We start from the raw sequence: 24,504 nt of genomic DNA on the forward strand, positions 1-24,504 counted from the left end.
CTTCTCACAGAACTACACATATTACCTCACCCCTTTCACAACACCACAGTAAAGAGCTTATCAGCCCCACCCCATTGGTGGCAGAACTAAAGCATGCAGCTGGTCATTGACTCCTAGCCCATTTTACTGTCCAACCCCAATAAGCCAAGTCCTAAGTAAAACCCAGAATAAGCTCCACTATTAGAATGAAATAAAATAAAACCTGCAGCTGATTCCTCATGGACCTAATGTGTCTTTACAGTCCACCTCCTGTGAAGTCACCCATTCAGACCTGTGAATAGGTGTCACCCCAGTGCCCTCAGCTAGTTCCATCTTACTCCATAGGTAGGACCCCAAGGCCAGCCTAAAACTCAATATGATATGACCTCCACTGAGAACACTTACTCAAACCAAACCAAATTATTTGGTTTGGAACATAGGAGGTGATGGAGAAGGAGGCATGTTTGTGTGACTTAACATAGGGCTTCTCAATCTATAATGTGCATGCACATTCCATGAAGATCTTATTAAAAATGCAGAGTCTAATTCAGCTTTTCTGGGGGAAGGTCTGAGATGCTACATTTCTAGCTCCCAGGTCAGGTGAGTGCTGCTCCCTGACACACACTTAGAGTAAAGAAAGGAAGGAGGTAAACCTCTGGGCATTTTTGAAGGAAACAGCCTGTTTTAAGATTCACTAGTCTCTTTTCTGGAGTCTTCCTTCTATAGACACACACACACACACACACACACACACACACACACACACACTCTTCTTGTCCTTCTTCCTGCAACCTCCAGGGTTCTATGCTATCCCCTAAATATCTAGCCCCCCCTCCCTTCAAGCAGCTCTCCAGACTTAGACATTTCCCAGTGTGTCCACCAGAGCTTACCTGTGTACCTAGTAGGTAACTGGCTGGCTAACCTAGGGAAATCAGAGGACTTCAGCCTGTTCCTCCTGGGCAGACAGCTGCCCTGGACTCTGCCACACAAGGAAACAAAGGGTTAAGGTCAATATTCAGAAATTTTCACATGCTGACACGACTGCCCTTAGCTCCCTCAACATACCAATTAGATTCACACAGAAAGATGAGAAAGTCCTGAGGGGCGTATCCCAATGCTCATGCATGGGTACCTGCCTCCCAAAAGGGGTCAAAGGCCAAATAAATTTGAGAAACACTGTATACTATTTCTCTTCTCCAGTTGCACATTAGCATAACAAAGGCTCTGAAAAGTCCTGCAGTAAAGTTCATTTAGCTTTGTCTTTGTTGAAGCCAGTGACTCATAAGCTTATTTACTCATCATGGAGCTTTTCTTTATCCCCCACAGCATCTCATGGGACCAATTTTCCATAGAGCATCTAGGGGCATCTGTTTCACAGGGCCAATAATTCCATTTTTGAATATGTTTGAGATGTGAAAATCTCCCTATGAGATTCAAACTGGGTCTCATCAATTTTGCAGCCTCGTGGTCTCTTAGATCGTTTTGGCAAAGAGTTGTCACTGACATTTTTTAAAAGCATAATTCATAGGCAATACAGTAGATGGGAAGTGACTCAAGATTGGTCATAAACTTAGGTTTGAATCCTAGTTCTACTACTTATTAGCTGTGAACCCAGGCAAGAAAACCTACATCTCAGGGCTGTTAAGAGGAATGCAACTAACCTGCAAAGAGAGCCAGGTGTTTAGAAATAGTCAACACTTGGAGTCTTTGAATAGGTTGTACAGATGTAATGATCACTGAGCCAGCTGAACAGTCTCATGGTTGGGGATGGACCGGAGCTGTTTCCGCTTGTTTTTGCTCAGACTTTTATTTCAGCCTCACTTAACTGCATGCACCTGAGCAGTTTTTATCAAGCAATGACAGGTTATCTGATTACTGGACTGTTCTTGAATGGGTATGAACATTGACAATCTTTGCAAACTAAGGCTCAGACCCATCCTGAGTCACATCTTTTGTCAGATAATTTTAGATGCGTTAAATGTATTTCCCTGAGGTTCACATTGCTCCCAAATATCACCTAATTAGTCTAAAAGCTGCATAGAGAAGAAAGGTCATGTGTAGAGCCAGGCACATTTGGATCCCAGCTTTGCCACTTATTGACCTGTGGAGAGTTACTTACTCTCTTTGCACCTCCATATTTATAAAATATAGATAATATTGTGTCTGCTTGGCAAATTTGTTCAGAGAATGAAATGTGTAAAATCAAATATGTAATTAAATAAATGAACATGTAAAAAAATGCAAAGAACATTGCCCAACACTTGGTAAGTGCTCAACAATATTAATTCCCTCCTCTACCTCCCTTACACCCAACCACCCCTAAAAGTAGAGGATGAATCCAGTTCGGCAAACCAACAGTGATAGCCTATAAGGAGATAATTCTGGTCCTATAGGAAGGAGCATTATTATCATGGAAACTATGACCATATGGCAGATTTCAGACTTCCCAGATAAGAAGACAAGTTCTTTGAATAAGGTTTTTGTTCACTTCTCCCCACCAAACAGCTAAAGTTCTTTCTTCTACTTATAAAAGTGATCCATATGATTAAGCAGAACCCTGGTACAATCAGCTATACCTTCTCTTAAGGAGCAGTTACATAGAAGAGAGACTAGACAACTTCTGGCAGATTGTTTTCAGGCCAGAGATGGTAAGGATACATACCACCCACTCTTTCCTCAGGAATTCACAACCATGGTTTGGATGGAGTGAAGGGGAATGTGAGGGAAGGCATGGGGCAATTAGTGTCTGAATTCAGCCCACACAGTGCCTAGAGCAGAAGAGCCAGCTCAGAATGTGGGCTCACACATTTGGCCACCCACTAGCTGTGTGTGTGTTTGTGTTTAACTAGCTTTCAAAATGTTGAGCTTCCCTTCATCCTGTGGTCATTCAGCAAGGATGTTCTTGTCAGCAAAGAGCAGCAAGGGCCAGGTACCAGAGATATCCACAGATAGGTTTCCTCATTACTGAGATTCAGGTCCAGTTTCACTCTTTCATGGGGGAGAGAGGGGAGGGCATTTACAAGTATACCAAAATAGGCTCAATAACAAAATGGAGATGACAGAGAAAGGTCAGTGAACTTGAAGACAGATCAAAAAAAATTATCCAATGTGAACAACAGAGTGAAAAAAGATTGAAAAAAAATCAGCTAAGACTTATGAACCTATGTACAGTATCAAAGGTCTAGCATTTGTATCACTGGAGTCCTAAAAAGAGGTAAGAAAGACATTGGTACAGAAAAATAAATGTGAAGAAATAATAGCTGAAAACTTTCCAGATATACTGAAAATTTTTAATTTACAAATTCAAAAACAATATAATCCCAAACAATATAATCTCAAAGAAAACTATGCTTAGTGGTGCCTGGGTGGCTTAGTTGGTTGGGTGTGTCTGACTCTTGATTTTGGCTCAGGTCATGATCTCGGGGTCGTGGGGTCAAGCCCCAAGTTGGGCGCTATGCTCAGGGCAGAGTCCATTTGTCCCTCTTTCACCTCCTCTGCCCTGCCCCCTGGCTCATGCATCTCTCTCTCTCAAATAAACAAATAAAATCTTAAAAAAAAAAAAAAAGGCATAGAGTTTGGGACATACAACAGTCCCAATTTGCAGATGACATCATTGTAAACACAGAAAATCCCCAAAAATCTATTTAAAAAGCTCTCAGAACTAATAAATGACTTCATTAAGATTGTAGGACCCAAGCTTAATTTATAAACATTATACTATTTTTATATGTGGGCAATGAATAATTGGAACCTAAAACTTCAGGGGGAAAATTATTATTTACAATAGGTCAAAGAGAAACACGAAATATTTAGATATAAGTCTAACAAAATTTGTGCAGCATTTACATGCTGAAATCCATATAACACTGATGAAAGAAATCAAAGAAGGCCTAAACAAATGGAGAGATATACCATGTTGATGGATTGGAAGATTCAATTTTGTTAAGATATCAGTTCTCCACATATAGATCTCTGGACTTAACACAATCCTAATCAAAATCCCAGCATGATTGTATAGATATCAACAAGCTAATTATAATATTTATATGGGAAATCAAATGAACTAGAATAGTCAAAACAGTTTTGAAAAAGACAAATTTGGAGCACTTACACTATATGATTTCAAGACTTATAATAAAAGCACAATAATCAAGATAGTGCAGTATTGGCAAAATGATAGGCACATAGATCAATGGAACAGTCTAGAGTCTAGATATAGATCTACACAAATATGGTCAACTGATTTTTTACTACAGTGTAAAAGTAATTTAATTTAATTTAATAATCTTCCTAGGCTATTCAACAAATAAATCCAGAATAATTGGACATCCATACACAAAGAAATTAATCTCAACCTATATCTCAAACTTTATAAAAAATTAATTCAAAATGGATCATAGGCCTAAATGTAAAGTGCAAGACTCTAAAACTTTTAGAAGAAAACAGAAGAAAATTTTGGAAAGCTTAGATTGGGCAATATCTGTATTTCTTAGATATAAAGCATAAACCATGTAGGAAAAAGATAAGTTGGACATCTTCAAAATTTTAAACTTTGTTCTGGGAAAGATACTGTTAAAAGAATGGAAACTTAAATTACAGACTGGCAGAAAATATTCACAAATCACATATCTAACAAAGTTCTTATATCCAGAATGTTAAACAATTCTTTAAACTCAAAGGTAAGAAAACTCCAATGGGCAAAAAATTTAAACAGAACCTATACCAAAGAAAATGTATAAATAGCAAACAAGCACACAAAATGACACTCAACATCATTAGTCATTAGGAAAATGCAAGTTAACACACAATGAGATACAATGGCTTTTTATTATAGAATGGCTATAATAAAAATTTTCTAAACTGATAATACCAAGAACTGGCAATGAAGAGAAGCAACTGGATGTCTTATACACTGCTAGTGGTAATGGAAAATGGTAAGGCTGCTCTAGAAAATTTGGCAATTTCTATAAAGTTAAGCTTATACTCAAAATATTACCCAGCAGACTTCATTCTAAATATTACCCTCAGATCCTCATGGGGAAAAACAGAGCTTTTCCTCTATGGTCAGGAACAAGACAGGAATGCCCCCTCTCACCATTACTATTTAACATAGTATTAGAAGTCTTGGCCTCAGCAATCAAACAACAAAAAGAAATAAAAGGCATCCAAATCGGCAAGGAAGAAGTCAAACTGTCAATATTTGCAGATGATATGATACTCTATGCAGAAAACCTGAAAGACTCCAACAAAAAATTGCTAGGACTAATACATGAATTCAGCACAGTTGTAGGATATAAACTCAACATAGAGAAATCTGTTGTATTTCTACATACAAAAAATGAAGCAGCAGAAAAAGAAATTAGGAAATCGATCCCATTTACAATCTCACCAGAAACAATAAGATACCTAGGAATAAACCTAACCAAAGAGGTAAAAGACCTGTACTCTGAAAACTATAGACAACCTATGAAAGAAATTGAAGAGGACACAAAGAAATGGAAAAATATTCCATGCTCATGGATTAGAAAAACAAATGTTAAAATGTCTATACTACCCAAAACAATCTGCACATTTAATGCAAACCCTATCAAAATAACACCAGCATTTTTCACAAAGCTAGAACAAACAATACTAAAATTTGTATGGAACCACAAAAGACCCTGAATAGCCAAAACAATCCTGAAAAAGAAAAGCAAAGCTGGAGATGTCATGATTCTGGACTTCCAGCTCTATTACAAAGCTGTAGTCATCAAGACAGTATGGTACTGGCACAAAAACAGACACATAGATTAATGAAACAGACTAGAAGATCCCAGAAATTGATCCATAACTATATGATCAACTAATCTTTAACAAAGCAGGAAAGAATACCCAGTGGAAAAAAGTCTCTTCAACAAATGGTGTTGGGAAAATGGGACAGCAACATGCAGAAGAATGAAACTGGACCACTTTCTTACACCACACACAAAAATAAATTCAAAATGGATGAAAGACCTAAATGTGAGACAGGAAACCACCAACTCCTAGAAGAGAACAGGCAGCAACCTCTTTGTCCTCGGCTGTAGCAACTTCTTACTAGACATGTCTCAGGAGACAAGGGAAACAAAAGCAAAAATGAACTATTGGGACTTCATCAAGATAAAAAACTTCTGCACAGTGAAGGAAACAATCAACAAAACTAAAGGCAACCTATGGAATAGGAGAAGATATTTACAAATGACATTATTTGATAAAGGGTGGGTATCCAAAATCTATAAAGAACTTAACAAACTTAGCACCCCAAAAATAAATAATACAGTTAAAAAATAGGCATAAGAGGGGTGTCTGGGTGGTTCAGTCAGTTGAGCTTCTGGCTGTTGGTTTCAGCTCAGATCATGATCTCATGGGTCATAGAATTGAGCCCTGCCCTGGGCTCTGCACTTAGCAGGGAGTCTACTTGAAGATTCTGTCCCTCTGCCCCTCCCCCAACTCATGCATGTGCTCTCTCTCTCTCTCTCAAATAAATAAATAAGTCTTTAAAAAAGAATGAAAGAAAAGGAAAGAAGGAAGGGAGGGAGGGAGGGAGGCAGTGAGGGAGGGAGGAAGGAAGGAAGGAAGAAATGGGCAAAAGACATGAATAGACGTTTTTCCAAAGAAGACATCCAGATGGCTAACAGACACATGAAAAGATGCTCAACATCACTCACCATCGGGGAAATGCAAATCAAAACCACAATGAATTACCATCTCACACCTGTCAGAATGGCTAAAATTAACAGCACAGGAAACAACAGATGTTGGCGAGGATGCAGAGAAAGCAGAACCCTCTTAACACTGTTGGTGGGAATGCAAGCTGGTGCAGCCACTCTGGAAAACACTATGGACGTTCCTCAAAAAGTTAAAAATAGAACTACCCTATGACCCAACAATTGCACTACAAGTTATTTACCCAAAGGGTACAAAAATACACATTTGAAGGGGCACATGCACCCCAAAGTTTACAGCAGCATTATCAACAATAGCCAAACTATGGAAAAAGCCCAAATGTCCATCAACTGATGAATGGATAAAGAAAATGCGGTATGTGTATATATATATATATATATATATATATATATATATATATATATACACATGTGTATATATATATGTGGTATGTATATATATATATATACACATGTGTATATATATGTGGTATGTGTATATATATATATATATATACACACACACACATATATATATATACACACACATATATATTCAGGATTATATATATAATCCTGAAAAAGAAAAGCAAAGCTGGAGACATGATTCTGGACTTCCAGTTCTATTACAAAGCTGTAGTCATCAAGACAGTATGGTACTGACACAAAAACAGATACATATAATGGAATATTACTCAGCCATCAAAAAGAACGAAATCTTGCCATTTGCAATGATGTGGATGAAGCTAAAGTATATTATGCTAAGTGAAATAAGTCAGTCAGAGAAAGACAAATACCATATGATTTCACTCATATATGGAATTTAGGAAACAAAACAGATAAACATATGGGAAGGGGAAAAAAAGAGCAAGGGAAGCAAACCATAAGAGACTCTAAAAGATAGAAAAAAAGCTGAAGGTTGATGGAGGGAGGTGGGTGGGGGATGGGCTAAGTGGGTGATAAATATTAAGGAGGGCACTTCTTATGATGAACATTTTTTATAATGTAAGTGATGAATCACTAAATTCTACTCCTGAAACCAATATTACACTATATGTGAAGCAACTAGAATTAATTAAAAATTTGAATAAATAAATAAATATTACCCTCAAAAATTAAAACTCTTGATCACATAAAAACCTGGGCATTAATATTTATAGAAACTATTCATAATGGCCCCAAACTGGAAATAATCCAAATGTCCTTGAATGGGTAACTAGATAAACAAACTGAATTATAAACATTCAACAGAGTCTTTCTCAGCAATAAAAAGGAATGAACTATTGATCAAAGACTTTATGCTTAGTAAAAGAAGCCATACTAAAAATGTTTTATCCCATAGATTTCATTTATGTGACATTCAAGAAAAGCAAAACTATAGGAACAGAGAATAGACCAGTGGTCACTAGGGGCTGGGGTGGGTGTTTGACCACAAAGGGGAAGCATAAAGGAAGTGTTTCAGGTGAGGGAACTATTGTTTGTGCTGATCATGATGGTATTTCTACAAGTCTATGAATTTGTCAAAACTCACAAAACTATATACAGGATAAAAATTGAATGTTACTGTATGTAAAGTAAAAATAAAAGAAAGCTGGAGTGGCTATGTTAACATCAGAATATGAGAGCAGAAATCAATGAAATACAAAACAGAAAAACAATTAAGAATATACATTTAACCAAAAGCTGATTTCCAAAGGGTTAAGAAAACTGATAAACCTCTTGCCAGTTGGATCAAGAATAAAAAGACACAAATTACTGATATCAAGAACAACAAAAGGATTATCACTCTAGATTCTACGGACATTAAAAGTAAAATAAGGGAATACGATGAGCAACTTCATGCCAGCGAATTTGACAACTTAGATGAATAAATTCATTGGAAGACATTAACTGCCTAAGCTGATAATTACCAAAAGATAACCTGACTAGCCCCATATCTATTAAAGATATTGAATTGGAAGGGGAGGACCTTCCTATAAAGAAAATTCCAAGCCCAGCAGACTTTACTCAGGAAAACTGCCAGAAGAAACAATACCAACTCCATCCATGCCCTTTTGGGAAATAGAAGAGGAGGGAACACTTTCCAGCTCATTTAATTATTTCATAACTTTTAAAACATCAAATGGAGAGCAGTGCTTTCATTACTTACAAGGCCCCCAGATCAAAATCATTGCCCAAGAATTCCTCCAGCAGACTTGTATCCAGCACCGGGTTCTCCAGAGTGTCACTGGGCCCCTGAGCTGCAAAGGCAAATTAAAAATTTTGAGATTCATGAAGATTTCAGAATGGCTAGCATCTAAAAACATTGATAGGCCTGCACCCAAGAATTTTAAAGCAACTAAATAGTATACATTTATTAAGAGTGTGATCTTTCTTCCATTCAAATATTCCTTTAGAAATCTCTTTAGATCGTGATGTAATGAACACTGGGTATTATATAACACTGATGAATCACTGACCTCTACCTTTGAAACTAATAATACATTATATGTTAATTAATTGAATTTAAATTTTAAAAAAAAGAACTCTCCTTAGAGGTTAGTCTCCTCCAGCAACCTTCCCTGACTGTCTAAGGCTGGTTTAGGTGCCCTTTTTTATGTGCTTCCATTAACACCCTGTGCTTTGCTTTATGCACTATTATAATTGCTTTCCCTTGTGTTTGTTTCTCCATCTAAAGTCTTTAAAGAGCAGGGACCATGTACTTCTTATAGTAGCCACAAGAATCTATGGTATAAAAAAGGCAACAATAAACATTTGTGGATGGATGCATGGATGCATGGACCGTTGGCTGGATGGTTGGTTGGTTGGTTTGTTGGTTGGACAGATTATTTCCAGTTAGTTCATCAAGAAGTATCTTGCTTCACATTTTTGTTAGACTTCCCAAAATGTAACACAATATTTTTGTCCTTTTTATTGGTTTAAAAAAATGAAAATACACTTACTGGTTTCTCTCTGATCACAATGAAGATGTTAAAATTTAAAAAGAATATAAAAGAATATAAAACATAGGAATATATAATAAAGAGGAGAAAACAATATTTGTTTGTAGATAACATGACTCTATACCTAGCAAACTCAGGAGAAACAATTGGCAATAATTAGAAATGATCAGAAAATTCAACAGAGTAGCTGATCAAAACTAAATGTAAAAATTACTTTCTTATATATAAAAAATAACCTGTCAACAATTACAATAAATATAATGAAGAGGATTCTATTCAAAATGACAAAAAGTATAAAATACCTAAATATATATTTAGGGATTTTAAAAACTAAAAATACTCTATGAGGGGTCATAAGAAGAGATTTGAATAAATGGAAAGACACTGATCTTAGACTAAAAGGCTAAGATATCATAAAACTTTTTCTAGACATTTTTTATAACATCTGCCAAACCCATATATTCATTATCTGAGAACTTTCCCCTTGTAAAAATAGTTTCCAGCAGCTGTATTTGTAACACAACCTCTACAGGCACCCACATCAGGAAGACCCAATCCATTGGTTGACCAGTGACCAATTCGATTATTTCTCCTTAGAATGTGAACTAGACTTCAGAGCTGGTGGTTGAGATTAAGTCATATAATAACTAAGGCAAACTAGAGTGACAGTTTAAATATTTCCATCACATTAACCCAGGTCCTTCTTGATTTTTTTAATCCTTACTGAAGCCTGGTTGTTCGATTTTCACTCCAATTACATGACAAACTTGTGTATACCCAATAAACCCTTTTGAATTGGCTTGTGTGTTACCTGAAATTAAATAATCCCCAAGTTAAAGTGTTCTGAAATTCTTCTGGAAAAATAAATAGCCAAAAATCACCAGAGAATTACGGAGGAGGAGATGAATACCGAGAAATACACATCAAAGGACGTGGGATATATCTGGGATATATCAAGAAATATCACATACACATATAATGTATAAGGACTTTTAGTACACGATAAACAAATCTTTTGACACGAGTGAGAAAAGATTTATTATTCAATAAAAGTCTTGGGGAAAATTGATTAGGCATATGAGGAAAAAAATCTGGATTATTTTCCTACTTCCACACCAAAATTCCAGATGGAGCAAGATTTCAACATAAATAAATAAAACCATAGAAAGAAAATGTGTGTTAATATTCTTATGATCTTGGGATAAAGGTTTTTCCAAGCACGGCATGAAAGCCAAAAACTATAAAGCAAAAGATTGATAAATTTCACTTTCTACATTTTTTGAGGAGGAAAGAATTTTTAACATTTTATTTTGAAATAATTTCCTAGGGGCAAGTACCTTCACATTCAGATCATGGCACTAGTTACAGGAGGGCCATTTTCTGTTTAACTTTTGGCTTGCTATCTCATCCATAAAATAAAATTTTAAAAATCTTGAGCCCCTCCCAAATGGGAAAAACTGATGGATGCCAGACATAGATGGAAGAGAGGAGGAAGGAAAGAGCAGAGAGATCACCAACCCTTTTCAGTTACATAAACGAAGAGGGAAGTGGATGGAAGGTATTCTTAAACGCTGGGAGGGTCAGGATTTACCTCATAGTGGGGTTTAGTCTTGAGCGAGACGTTGAAGAAAGGAAAGGATGGAGGTGAGCAGGATAAGACACACTCATTCTTTCACTGATTCAACCAATATTTATTAAGCACGTACCAAGTACATGCCAAACACCGTACAAGGTTCTGGGGGACACAACAGAGAGAGGGGGGAAAAAAGACAAATTCCCTCAGGGGGCCTGAATTCTAAGGGAGGGAAAGGTGGCACCAGTGGGGGTGGGGGGCAGATGTGACATATGAGAAACAATAAATAAACAGGATTTTTTTTCACATGAAAATGAAACAGAGTGGTGTAAGAGGCTGCAGGGGCAAAGAGCTCCTTTTAACTGGGAGGGCTTCCTCAGAAAAGAGCCAGCCATGCAAAGACTGAGGGCAGAGCATGCCAGGGAGAGGGGAGCGGTAAAGGCAAGAGAATAGGGGCTGTTTGAGAAACAGACAATTTCAGGGAGGCTACAGAATAGGAGCTCGAGGGAGGGGGCAGGAGAGGTTGGCCAGAGCAATGGGAAGCCTTTGGAAAGTGACATGATAGGCTTTACATTTTTTAAAGTTTTGCTTCGTACAGCCACTTTGACAGTGTGAGGTTCCTCAAAAAACTAAAAATGGAAATACCATATGATCCAGGAATTCCACAACTGGTTATTTACTCAAGGAATATAAAAACATTAAATTTGAAAAGATATATGCATCCCTGTGTTTATTGCAGCATTATTTACAGTATCCAAGATATGGAAGCAACTAAGTGTCCGTCAGTAGCTGAATGGATAAAGATGTGGTATACATCTACAATGGTATATTACTCAGCCATAAGAAAGGATGCGATCGTGCCATCGCCGACAACATGGATGGACCTAGAGGGTATTATGCTAAGTGAAATAAGTCACACTGAGAAAGACAAATACCATATGGTTTCACCATGTGTGGAACCTAAAATAACCCAAATGAATAAACAAACAAAAAAAAATGAAGAAGTTTATTCTGGTTGCTTAGTGGGATAAGAACAGAAGGGAGATGACTTGGAATGCCACCACAATTTCAGGGACATTCGAGGTGGTTTGGATTTCTTACTCTGAGCTAAGCCAAAGGAGAGGTACTTTACCTGACTCATTAATCCTCATAACAGCCCTAGGAAGTAGACACTAATATCCCCAGTTTACAGAGAAGGCAAAGGGATTACGCAGGTTAACTAGCTTGCCCAGGGTCTCACAGCTAGTAAGTGATATGCAGGAAAACCAAGCAGGCTGCCCTGATTCCTGAGCATGTGTTCACTCCCCTCCCCCATCATCACCGCCCCATTTCATGCTCCAACAACAGGCAAGACTGATTTGCTTCTACTACTTCTTTGGGCTTTGGTCAAGCTGACTGCTAAGAGAAGCAGGTGGAGGGAAGAATCTGTTTAATTTCCCACTGAAGCCCCTGCTGGTGTCCCATCTGTTTTATACAGCATGTGTGTGTGCATACACACACACACACACACACACACACACACACACACACACACACACACACACTGCCCCAGGCAAAAATTGGAGGTGGCCTACAGATGCTAAGACCTGACCAATGTATCACTTGCTTTACATCACCCACCCTCCCCCACCACCATCCCCAGGAAGAAATAGGAGATAGTCTACAGCTCCCAGGACCTGCCCCATGTGGCATGTCCAAACACCTTAATGAACAAGGAGAGATGATCCCCGCAGTAGCCAGCTTTCTCAGGGACTCCAAAATCACATCTGTGCCTTCCAGACTCAAAGGAAATTACTCAACAAGATAAATCCGTAGTGTCAGATAAAATTGTGTTCAGAAGGCTTTGCACACACAGGGAAACTCTTAAATGACTGCTAAAATAAATCTCATGCTTTTAAAAATAATCGCTTTGCTATAAATGTCTTAAACACTTATTTATTACACAGAAACCTGCAGAGATGGCATTGTTGAGCATCCCACCCCTGTCAGTGAGGCTCGGTTTCAAGCTTTGATCCTACCCTGTTCTACATTTGTCTTTTGTGGGTGTCACAGTCCTGCTCAGAACAGGAGAAGCTGCCCGGGCCTCCTGGGAGTGCCAGAGAACTGCCCCCTTAAATCACTCTCAGAGAGAAAGCCCTTCTTCACCCTAGTTCTCTGCCTTCCCTTCTAAGCTCAGAGATAGCTGCCACATGGTAACCTGTCCTGCTGCCCTTGGCCAGAAGAAAAAAGCACGTAGTTAGAGGATCAATCCACCAGGGAGGACCACAGACAAGTCCAAGTTGAATCCACAGGACCTACTAATAGACATACACAAACCTTTGGGGAAACAGTGCTCCCCAAGTGAGTAGGGTGTGAGTAGGGTACATACCACGAGGACCTTCCTTTCATTGCTCTTGCTTCCTCCACCCACCTGCCCATCCACCACCCACCAGTTCTTTTTTATTACCATCTGATAGGCTCTGTTCCCATATCACTTTCCTCAACCCGGGCGCCCCCTGTTCCTTCCTTTATCAACCCTCACCTTTTGTCACACAGCATCACTGCCCAGAGTATTCAGACAACAGCCAAGATGACAAAACTTGTCTGTTTCAATAACTGTAGGTTTTTTAAAAGATTCTAAAAAGCAGCAGTGAGGATCCCCCAATGGTTGCCCTTTGGATTTAAACATTAAAATACTTTCCCTCTGATACACCAGTGTTCATGAGAAATTCAAACAGAAATGTTCATAAATATCCCAAAGAAGGAGACGGAGGGGTAGAAGAAGAGAAGGCAGAGGAGAGGAGGAGAAGCCAAACGCTCTTCTTTTCTCATTTGCTAAGGATATTTTGTCTTGAAAATAAAACTGGATTTTAAATCTAATGGTGGTGTTTAGAGCCACTGCCAATTCAGAGTTAGATGAGTAAAGACGACACTTCCAATCATTACTTCACTGACTGTTTCATTCATTCATTCAACATGCACTTAGTATCCACTATGTGTTCAGGAATAAAATCAGAGTTGAGTTCACAACCCAGTGAGAGGGACAAGAAAATCAGCTAGAGCAGTACATGGTGTTAAGCATTAGGATGGTTGTAGATAGGAATACTGTGGGACCTTTCAATTAGGCTGGCCGGGGTGAGGTGGTGGTGGCAAGGACCTCTTGCAGGCGACACTTGAGAAGGAATTTTCAAGGATAAGTAGATGGTTATTAAGAAAAAAAATCTTTTTTTAAAGATTTTATTTAACAGAGAGAGACACAGCAAGAGAGGGAACACAAGCAGGGGGAGTGGGAGAGGGAGAAGCAGGCTTCCCGCAGAGCAGGGAGCCCGATGCGGGGCTCGATCCCAGGACCCTGGGATCATGACCTGAGCCGAAGGCAGATGCTTAACGACTGAACCATCCAGGCACCCCAAAAAAAATTCTAAGAACAGAAAAGAGCATGTGCAAATGAATTTAAAAACTCAGCAGCAGGACTCCTTTGGAAATGTGCCAATAGCGTGGCAAGAGCCACATGAAGAACATGTATGAGACTGAGAGCAATACCTGTTGTGGCCCCCAGTGAGAGCTGGACACAATTCTGTTTCAACCACTGTAGCAGTTACGTGAAGTGTGTCTGTCTCTCTCCACTGAACTCTAAGCTTCTCTAGGGAAGAGATTGCTTCTTTTTGTACACATCCTAGAACAAGGCCTGGAACCTTATTAGGCCTAATTATTTAATAAATATTGCATCTATTGGATAAGTAATAAAATTTGAATGAATAAATGTGTTTATGAATGGTGGAAGGTGTATCTAGAGAAACAAGCAGACATCGGTTCATAGGTATCACAGTAAGGAATTCATCTTGAAAGTTATGGAGACATTGAAACATTTTCATCAGATGGATTACATGATCAAGTTTAGAGTTTTGAAAGGTCATACTGCCTGCTGTTGGGAGATTAGACTGAAGCTAAGCAAGAGCAAAGAAACTAGTCAAGGATACTGCCAACATTAGCCTTCCCTTATTACTCAACGCACAATCACAAGGCACCTGCTATGGACCAGGCAGAGTGCCAAGTGCTAGACACACAAAGACAAAGAAGCCTTAGTAGTTAAGGGTCTTGGTTCTACAATCAGGCCTGGGATCAAATCTGGCTCTAGATTTGTGCCACTGGCTGTGCAACCTTGGGCGAATTATCTAGCCTCTCCGTGCCTCAATTTCCTTATCTGTAAAATGAGTATAAAAAGAGCATCAACCTTATAGAGTTATAGTAAAGATGAAATGAGATAATGCATTTAAGATACTTAGCATAGTTCCCAGCTCAATTACTACCCTTTGCCATTACTGTCAGTTTCTGTGCTCAAGGAGTTCATAGATCAGTGAGAAAGACTGACATAAACACATACCATTGCATTGTGATATGACAACGAAGATGTACACAGGGCATTATGGGTCACTTAAATGACCCAACAGGAGCAAAAGGGAACCAGGAAAGCTTCCAGGAACAAGGGTCCATGAGGTTAGAATAGTCAGCAGGGACAGATCCTTGGGTCGTGAAGGCCATGAAACTCTGATCTAGGGCAGGAGAGGTAGGGGCAGGAAGGTGGAAGAAAGCACAGTGCCCTGGAGCCAGCTTGTACGAGCTTGTGCACATCTCTTCCCAACTCCATATTTAGTGTCTTCATGTTACAGCTTGAAATTGGCCATAGAGGGAGGATATACACCATGGAAATTGGCAAACACTACAAATTGGGAATTATTTCCCCAAGGAGTTGGTTGTTGAACATTCACCAGCACACCATTGGATGTGAGTGGTATTTGAGAGGAGAAGCCTACTAGACTCTGTGACTAAATGAAAGGAATCTAGGCAATTCACTAGTCCCTGTTTTGGCGTGGTGATTGGGTGGGAGGTTGTGCTGGTGCCTTGAGATGAGAAAGATGAGAGAGTTGGGTGAGGAGCTAGAGAAGGAGCTTGGGGATTTCATCTGCTCCGGCCGGTATCATGTCATCCTGTTTTTGCACTCAGACAAAAGGGAGCAGCAGGGCAGTTTTCCCAAGAGGAACTCCACCTAATGACCTGGAAGCCTGGGAATCTCCCCAGTTCTCCTTGTACAGGTAGTCCTACGTTGATCCAGGAAGAATCTAATCAGTTCTTTAAACCACAGTGAACATGATCCATTGTTGGAAATAGTGACCAAAATAAAAGACTGTCTCTGGACTTTAACATGATATGAATCACCTGAAGTTTATGTGCCTGATAATCAAAAGATAAAATGAAAATTAATCTTTATTCAACTTGAGTAAAGAAATAGTTCAAGCACATTGTGTAACAGGATGACAACGCCCACATACGTTTTCCAGAACTGTCACAGGTGCAAAATTCTAGAAAGGATCGCTAAAAACTTGGCTGCTGGACTCTTAAGAACAGCAGAAGATATCTAAGAGCCTGCCTGGGCCCACCAGGAACTAGCCTTGTGGATGAACTTCATTTCCTTGCCTGTTCTGATTCCCAGCTAGCAGATTAGGAGACTCTGCATGGAAATGTGTCTCTTGATTTCAACTAGACAGTTAACAAAATTGCTAATTAATTCATTCAATAGTTAATAAATATTTGATGAAGTGCACATGGGCTAGCCACCAGGGATACAATAGTGAGCAACACTCGATCTTACCCTCAAGGTGGGGGGGGGGCGCACAGAAAAAGAACAGGCAGCCCCAACATAGTGTGGTAAGTTAGGCCCAAGGAGACACCTGGGGGTCTTCCATCTGATTTGAGGGAGGCAGTCAGGGATGGTTATATTTGTCACTGAGCTGGAGGAAGGCAGAAGAAATTATATTAGGATTAGGAGAACTTATACCTGGGAGAACAACTACACCCCAAAATGCTAACCTGGAGAAAATCCTAAAATTCAGTATAAAATGACTCTGCTCTCCTCCTTGACAATAATGTTATTTGTGATTTTCAGAAGTATAAAGAAGGCAAACTGGCCAAGTATGCAGATGGCCTGAAGGATGGAGACAGGGAGCAATATGTTTTGAAAGAGTCAGGTCTAATCTCAGGCTGACTGGCTTGATGGCTAACTCTGACAAGATGACAGCAGGTTAAGCGTTCAGCTTTACATTGACTTTTTAAATCATGTAAAAAGGAGATGGGGAAACTTGGCTTAGGAGTGAATAGGTGATATGGGGAAACTTGGCTTAGGAGTGAATAGGTGATATGGGGAAACTTGGCTTAGGAGTGAATAGGTGATACAGACAAAGGTCTTCTAGTTGGGCCATCATGAGGAAGTATCAGGAGGACAAAGAACTAATGTAGAATTATACTAATCATTGAGTACAGAACTAGGGTGGTGAGATGCCTGTTCCTCTACGCACAGATCCGACCTTGATGACCTGGGCCCCACACCTTCAGAGGAAGGTTGACAAATAGGGTGTCCAGGGGAGATCCAACAGAGTGGGAAAGAATCACTAGTCAAGCCACATGAGAGATGGTTAATGGATAATAATAATTATAATACTTGGTAAATCTGTTGAGCACTTCTTATGTACTCTTTTTATTGTGCTAAGGATTTTACATTTCATTCTCATTTGATCCTCACAATGATTTTATTCTATCAGATAGGTGCTATTACTATCCCCATTTTTCAAAAGAGCAAATATCCTTAGCCTGCTTAAGTAACTTATTCAAGTTGTAATAACACAATTGTTCTTGCAGGGGCTCAGGTGTTTTCTACCATACCATAATGTACATGTTCTTGAACAACCTTGCTTTCTGCAAAATCATGCAAAAGAATGAAGGAGAGTAGGGTTGGAGCAAAACACTCAAAAACTAATAAAAACAATAACATTCTTGATAAAAATGTAAAGGACATATCAAATTATTATTAATATTGTTAGGTGTTTTGGTAAATAGAGGAATTTGCCCTTTATAAAAAGGATGGTGGAAGGGCTTGCAAAAAAAAAAAAGAGTTACAGCTGCTGAATTATGAGGACAAGGGGGGAGAGAGAGGAGGAACTTGATACTTGATTGTGATACCTGATTTAAGTCAATTACATTAGAGCCTACCCTTCCTGAGCTCAAGGACTCTCCTCTTCTCTCTGAATAGATAAAGCTTCCGCCTGCAGAAAAGAAAGCGGTTGGACCACTACTGGGAAGGCAGTTGATGGTGTGCAGTAGATCTATGATCATTCAGCATTAACGTTATGACAGTTCCAGATGAATGTGTCCAATTTGCTTTTTCACAGACTCAGGAGCCACTCGGTGTAAATAATAAATGATTGCTGATTGGCTCAACACCTTTGGAGAGCTGCCCTTGTGGCGATTTGCACGGCTTCTCGGTGAATAATCTAAACATTTGCACAGGATTTAAAGTAGGAGGGGGAAATGGTCAGTCTTTTGCACCATTTAACCTCGATTTTCACGGAAATAGTTCAATGTCTCATTAGTTGGTTATCAGGTTCACACTTCTTTTCCTGACTTGAAATATAAGTTAAGCAAGATCCTCTGGCCTTTCTGGGAGTCTGGGAATCCAGTTTTCCAGGAGTTCTGGAGCCTTACAGCCGAGCTTCCTCCCAGCCCTTCAACATGAGGATTGAACCCTCATGCCTCATGCTCTTTCTCTTCAATAACATATACTAAAGTTAATATATACGGGAATGAACAAAACACAATCAACTGCATGTTAACCAATATTAATTTTTAACTGTGGAAGAGAAATGTGGAAAACAGAAGCTGACAAACTTTCTTTTAAGTAGTATAGGAACACCTCAAGGAATCTCATTTCTTTTTTTTTTTTAAGATTTTATTTATGTATCTGACAGAGAGAGACACAGCGAGAGAGGGAACACAAGCAGGGGGAGTGGGAGAGGGAGAAGCAGGCTTCCTGCAGAGCAGGGAGCCCGATGTGGGGCTCAATCCCAGGACCCTGGGATCATGACCTGAGCCGAAGGCAGACGCTTAACGACTGAGCCACCCAGGCGCCCCGGAATCTCATTTCTTTTATGTTTAAGATGTTGAAGAATTATTATCCTGCTTTGGTCTATTAGAAGTTCTAATTTTGCCAACGGCCAAAAAAGAGGAAGAGGAAGAAGGAAGAAGGGAAAGGATGAAGAGAAAGGCGTCCCAGAGGAAGGACAGCTAAAGTGGGGATATCCACCCCCAGGCTTTATAGGTGGCTTGGATCCTTTGGAATGTACAGTGTTGAATAAGAAATCAATGCCCTCCAGTGGGTGGGTGGACCCCGCATGGCACAAATTCAGGAAAATGTGACACGGAAGCTGCCCCACGCTATGGTTTTCAGGAGAGCCCGTCCTGCCTCAGCAATGCCTTCCTATCCCGCCAAGCCAGGCAGATGGGGAGGGGACAGCCCAGCAGGGCACTGACCGAGGCCCGAGTCATCAGCCAAGTGTGGGACAAAGACTCATGTCTTCTAGGATGCGAGAAATAAAGGAGGGAAATCCAGCAGACTTGGAGGGAGACCAGGCTTGGGGTTTTTATTGATTGACTGGATAAATATGTTGGAGTGATACCTATGCGCTGGTCCCAAGCTGCTGAGGCTAAAGGAATGAATGAGATATAGTCCCTTCCTTCCAGTTGTCGGTAGGAGGCTGACACAGAAAAGGGCAATACATGCTTTTCGAGGTGAAGTGCAAAGTACTGTGGAAGACACAGAAGCCCTGAGGGAATGATGCCAAAGTGGAGACTTCAAGAGTGAACGGCAATTAGCCAGGTGAACAGGGCAGAGAAGGGTGTTCCAGAAGCAGGGAGCCTCATGTAATGTGAAGGCAAGGAAAAGCATGAGATCTGGAGAACTGCCATCAGGCCAACTTGAGATAATTCTAGTTCTACTGAACTTCTCTGGGCCTGTTTCCTTATCTGGGGGAGGGGGGTTTTACCACCTTAGAGCATTGCTCACAGACTAAATGTGATGTGTAATCATGCCGCTGACAGATTCACTCCTAGATCAAACTCTGCTCAGGCCCCTCTGAAGTTTTCAACAAGGCCTACTTTCATGTTTCTGTCTGCATTGTCCAATTTTAGCAAGAATCCTGACAAATCAGTTTAACCAGGATCCCCCATCCTCCATATCTGATCACCCTTGATATCTAGTCAGGTTCCTCATCCCCCCACCTTGCCCCAGGTGACATCTGGTCACACTAGCCTGCTCTCAGCAAGCATCCTGTTAGGCTGGTCTAGCCAGAATCCCCCCCTGAGCCTGCTCCTGGGCTATACATTCCCACTTGCCCATGCATATTCCAGAGTTGAGCCCAGTCTCTCTCCCCCATTGCACAATTCCATCACAGTGGTCACTATACCTGTTTTGCTAGCCTCTCCCTTGAATAAAGTCATCCTTACTAGGCTTTAACAAATATCACTGATTTTATTTCTTCTTTAATACTTCTAGTGCTCAGCACATAATGCATTTTCTTTCCCTTCTTATTCCTTCTCTGCTCGTCATCCCCACCGCCAAAGACAGGACTGAGAACAATAAACCAATCGCTGAAGTCAAGGCAGATCAGCTTTATCAAAGCAGGGGGTTAAATGAAGGCCCAAACGAGAGGAACTTGCCAGCCCTGTTCTAGAAAGTGGTTGCAACAAGGTAGCAAGTGGCCAGTTTGTGGGAGATTAACGTGGTGATGGGGGATAGGTAAAGGAGAGGAGCAAAAAAGGGAGGAGATTTTTCCAAAGGCCAGCTATGGTCACTGAAGTATTCGTCTGACACCTACCCTAGAATAGGGAAGCCAACGAGCCAAGGCAAGTATTGTCTCTTTTTCCTTTAGGAAACCAAAGTGGTATTCAGATGGAAAGAGCATTGGACTTAGAACAAGAAGACAAAGATTTTGCCACCACCGCTGGCATTTACCAGGGTGGTTTTAGACATGTCTTTCAACTTCTTTAAGGCTCCATTTCTTTCATCTGTAAAACACCTCCCTCTCAGGATTGCAAGAGGAACCAATGAGGGACAGAAATGAAAGAGTTTGTAAAATGTCAAACCCCATCAATAAGCATAACACAACTGGAAGAGTGAGAAGAAAACTTTGAAGATGGGTAAGGAATGAACTGGCAAAATAAGACAATGTCAGAATTGGTGACTGGGTATGGATTTTCATTTTTTCCAACATTTCCATAAACAGCCAGCAAAGGGAGGACCAGTCCTGAGCATGGTTTCCAGCTCTCGATAATATGAAAGGTCAATTCAGATTTTCACACAGGAGCCTGCTTCTCCCAGGAGCAGACTATTGTCTTTGTGTTATCCCCATGCAGATAAAAAGAAGAAATGAAAGTTCTCCAAATACTTCTTAAGGCACAACACTTCTTGAGATGCATGGATAATAGATTTTAAAGTGCCCTTCTACCGATCAATTGGAATTAGCCTAGTCATGTTGATAGCTAGATCTTACTCTTTTATATTCACACACAGAAGTCATCCCAAAGTACATTTACTCTTAGTAGAAGTCTTGACCAGCTCCTACCTTGGAAAATTTATAAGAAATAGTTTGTAGATGTCCTTTCTGCCTCTTCCTTCATATAAAACATCTTGTGTGACTTAACAGATTTGTTTCAAAGCAACGAGCTTGCATAACCCAACAAGGGAAGGAAGAAAAGGGGATCATTGCTTCCATCCTTTGCATCTATAGAATCTCACTGCATGTGTAGAATGCATATGGGACAAGGAAAGTAGATTTCCAGTTGAGATACTCTAATCTGCTTTTGTACTGTTTTAATACACACACACAGAGAAATAGCTATGCAAATTTTAAAAACTATTTTTATACATGCTTTTATGAGCTGCTAAAAATATAACTTGTACCAGGGTACTTTATAGGATATTATATAGTAATATATTTTTTCAATTCTCTTTGGATTTCCAACCTTTACATCCTGATTATCCACAGGCAAAAACAACAAAAATAATTAAAAGCAGTAATACCTTCCAAGAAGAAGAGAATTCATTCAGTTATGTGCCTCAAAGCCAGCTTCCCCAAACCCTGTCAATGCCTGGTTGAATGACGTGTTTGAGGTCAGCAGTTACCAAGGTCAGCAGATAACATTCTTCATATGAATTTTATATTACCCCAGCCTTTCCGGAAAGACACTGACAGATCAAAGAACTAGTTCTCCTACAGTGAGAGCACCCTTAGAATGTAGATTATGTGAAGCAAGTTCTCTCCTTAGACTAAATTTGCAGTGTCCCATCTTTGGACCTTCTTACAGATTTACTGTAAAATTAGCACAAAATGCTTAAGACTATTCACGGACAGGAAAATAATAACAATATATCCCTTTCAGCTTTGATCTTATCCCCAAACAAGGAATGCTCACAAAACCTTGGAAATATAGTACTTTCATGGTTCTGTCTTTTCAGAAAAATGTTGATTTCAAGACCAATGTGGAAAAGCTGAACCTTTTGCAATAAAAGGAAATACTCAGTACTTTGTCCTATGTTGCTTGGCAACTAAGGGCTATAAATGGATTTTATGATTATAAAGGCTCAGGAATTAATGTGAACATGTAAAAGTTGTAATAACTCCCTGGAGACAGGAGTGTTTCTTTGAAAAAGAAATGTGTATGTGTGTGTCTGTGTGTGTGTCTGTGTGTGTGTGTGTGTGTGTGTGTGTGTGGCTTGTGCTCATTCTTGTTTCAGAAGCAAGCAAGCAAGCAACTTGGTTCCTTCACACTTGCAAATGTTATCATAAAATCAGTAACTATTATTTATTTCATCATTTAATCTCCATAACCCTAAGAAGTAGATGTTATTATCCCCATTTTACAGATGGAGAAAACTGAAATTTTAAAATGTTAAGTAATTGGCCCAGGGTCACACAACTAAGAAGCAGAGGAACCAGGATTCAAACCCAGGTCTGCCTTGGTTCACGAAGCCCTAGGCCACCACCCGCAGCGATAAATTCACAGGAAGAATATTTCTCGGCTCCTAATCTTTGAGGCTATTGATCACTTTCACCCTAGGGGAGGGACACACTTTTCTGCTAGCAAGTCATCTCACGTTCTCCTTAGAACACATGACCTCACATTGCTATACATGACAATTGTTTCTTACGTTGCTACCATCATGATATCAGATATGAGTACCGTCTCACTGGACCTTTTGTCCCGACTCTGGTTACCAAAAAAGCCATGTTGGAGAGTTAGCATTTTCTACTACACTTCTGAGCAACCCCGCTGCCTAAATCCCCTCTACAGATGTTTGGCTTGCACCGAGCAGTACCTCAGGCCAGAGTTGCTGTTCTTCTCTCTTTGCATTCTTATTGGCAGCCTATCTTTGGAGTATCTATAGCTGCCTGTTCTACAAACTATTGCCTTTCTACCACATCTGATGACACTGGAGCTGGGCTTCGCAAAAAAAAAAAAAAAAAAAGCCAAATGGCACTAATGTACCAACAACTCAGGCTCCAGAATAATTTCATCTATGGAATGGAATTACATGCAAATTGGCAAACTGACACACACACACACACACACACACACACACACACACACACACACACACACACACACACACACACGTCCTGGTTATCTGAACAGGAGCCGTGAGTTCCACAGCTCAATTCTATAGATGTTCCTCTGCAACCTGCTTAGAAAACACTGGGTAGAGTGACTAGGGGCACAAGCCTCCAGAGAAAGACAGGCTTCTGTCTAGCTCCAAGCTCTCAGACATAACAACTGTGCAGCCGTGGGCAAGATGCAAACCTCTGAATCTCTTTCCTCATCTATGAAGTGGTGATGACATTACCTTCTTGTCCATTTTGTTGTGCAAATTAAGAATTAATACAGCTAAGGGTTTAGTACAGTGTCTCACATAAAATCAAGGGCTCATTACAGGGTAGTGGTTTTCTGACTGATCACAGGCTGCTTCAGGGAGCTCCTTTAAAAGAATAAACATTTTCTTAATTATAGGTTACTGATAATACTACTTCACTGGGCAGTAACTGTGCATCAGGCACCATGCAGAGCCCTTTGCTTCTATCATCTTACTCAATTCTCACTCCTCTGCTGTGAAATAATATCTACTTCGCTTGATAGCTGAGGACGCGGTCTCAGAGAGACCCAGTCATTGCCAAGGCTGCATCCTGAGTCCATGGTAGAAGTGGGGTTTGTACCCAGGGCCATCTGAATGCAAAGCCTGTGTTCTAACCACTAAGTCACTCATCACCACATATGCAGATTGCAGAAAGGAGCTCAAGGTCAATGTGTGATATAGGTGGCCTGTAAAACATGGGAAAGACATGTAATCAGACAATCCCCCAAGATCATTCCTGCAAACTCCCAGGGCCATTACCTTGACTGTGTTTCCTGGTGCCTGGACCTTTTTTTTTTTTTAAAGTGGGCTCCACACCAAGAATGGACCCCA

The 24,504-nt window shown here is 40.0% G+C and overlaps 1 protein-coding gene across 7 annotated transcripts in view; it reads right to left on the bottom strand.

Moving 5' to 3' along the window:
* MYRFL (myelin regulatory factor like) overlaps positions 1-24,504 on the bottom strand; it is a 113,447-nt gene that overhangs the window by 77,278 nt on the left and 11,665 nt on the right. For 6 of the 7 annotated variants that reach the window (XM_027593973.1, XM_027593971.2, XM_027593968.2 and 3 more), the window contains exon 2: positions 8,812-8,902. In XM_027593973.1, the coding sequence (XP_027449774.1) occupies positions 8,812-8,902 (91 nt within the window). Of the gene's footprint in view, positions 1-869; positions 948-8,811; positions 8,903-24,504 lie in introns of those variants that run through there. The other variant, XM_027593972.2, reaches the window with a different exon arrangement.

The sequence above is a fragment of the Zalophus californianus genome, chromosome 9, assembly GCF_009762305.2.
Source record: "Zalophus californianus isolate mZalCal1 chromosome 9, mZalCal1.pri.v2, whole genome shotgun sequence".
NCBI lineage: Eukaryota > Metazoa > Chordata > Mammalia > Carnivora > Otariidae > Zalophus > Zalophus californianus.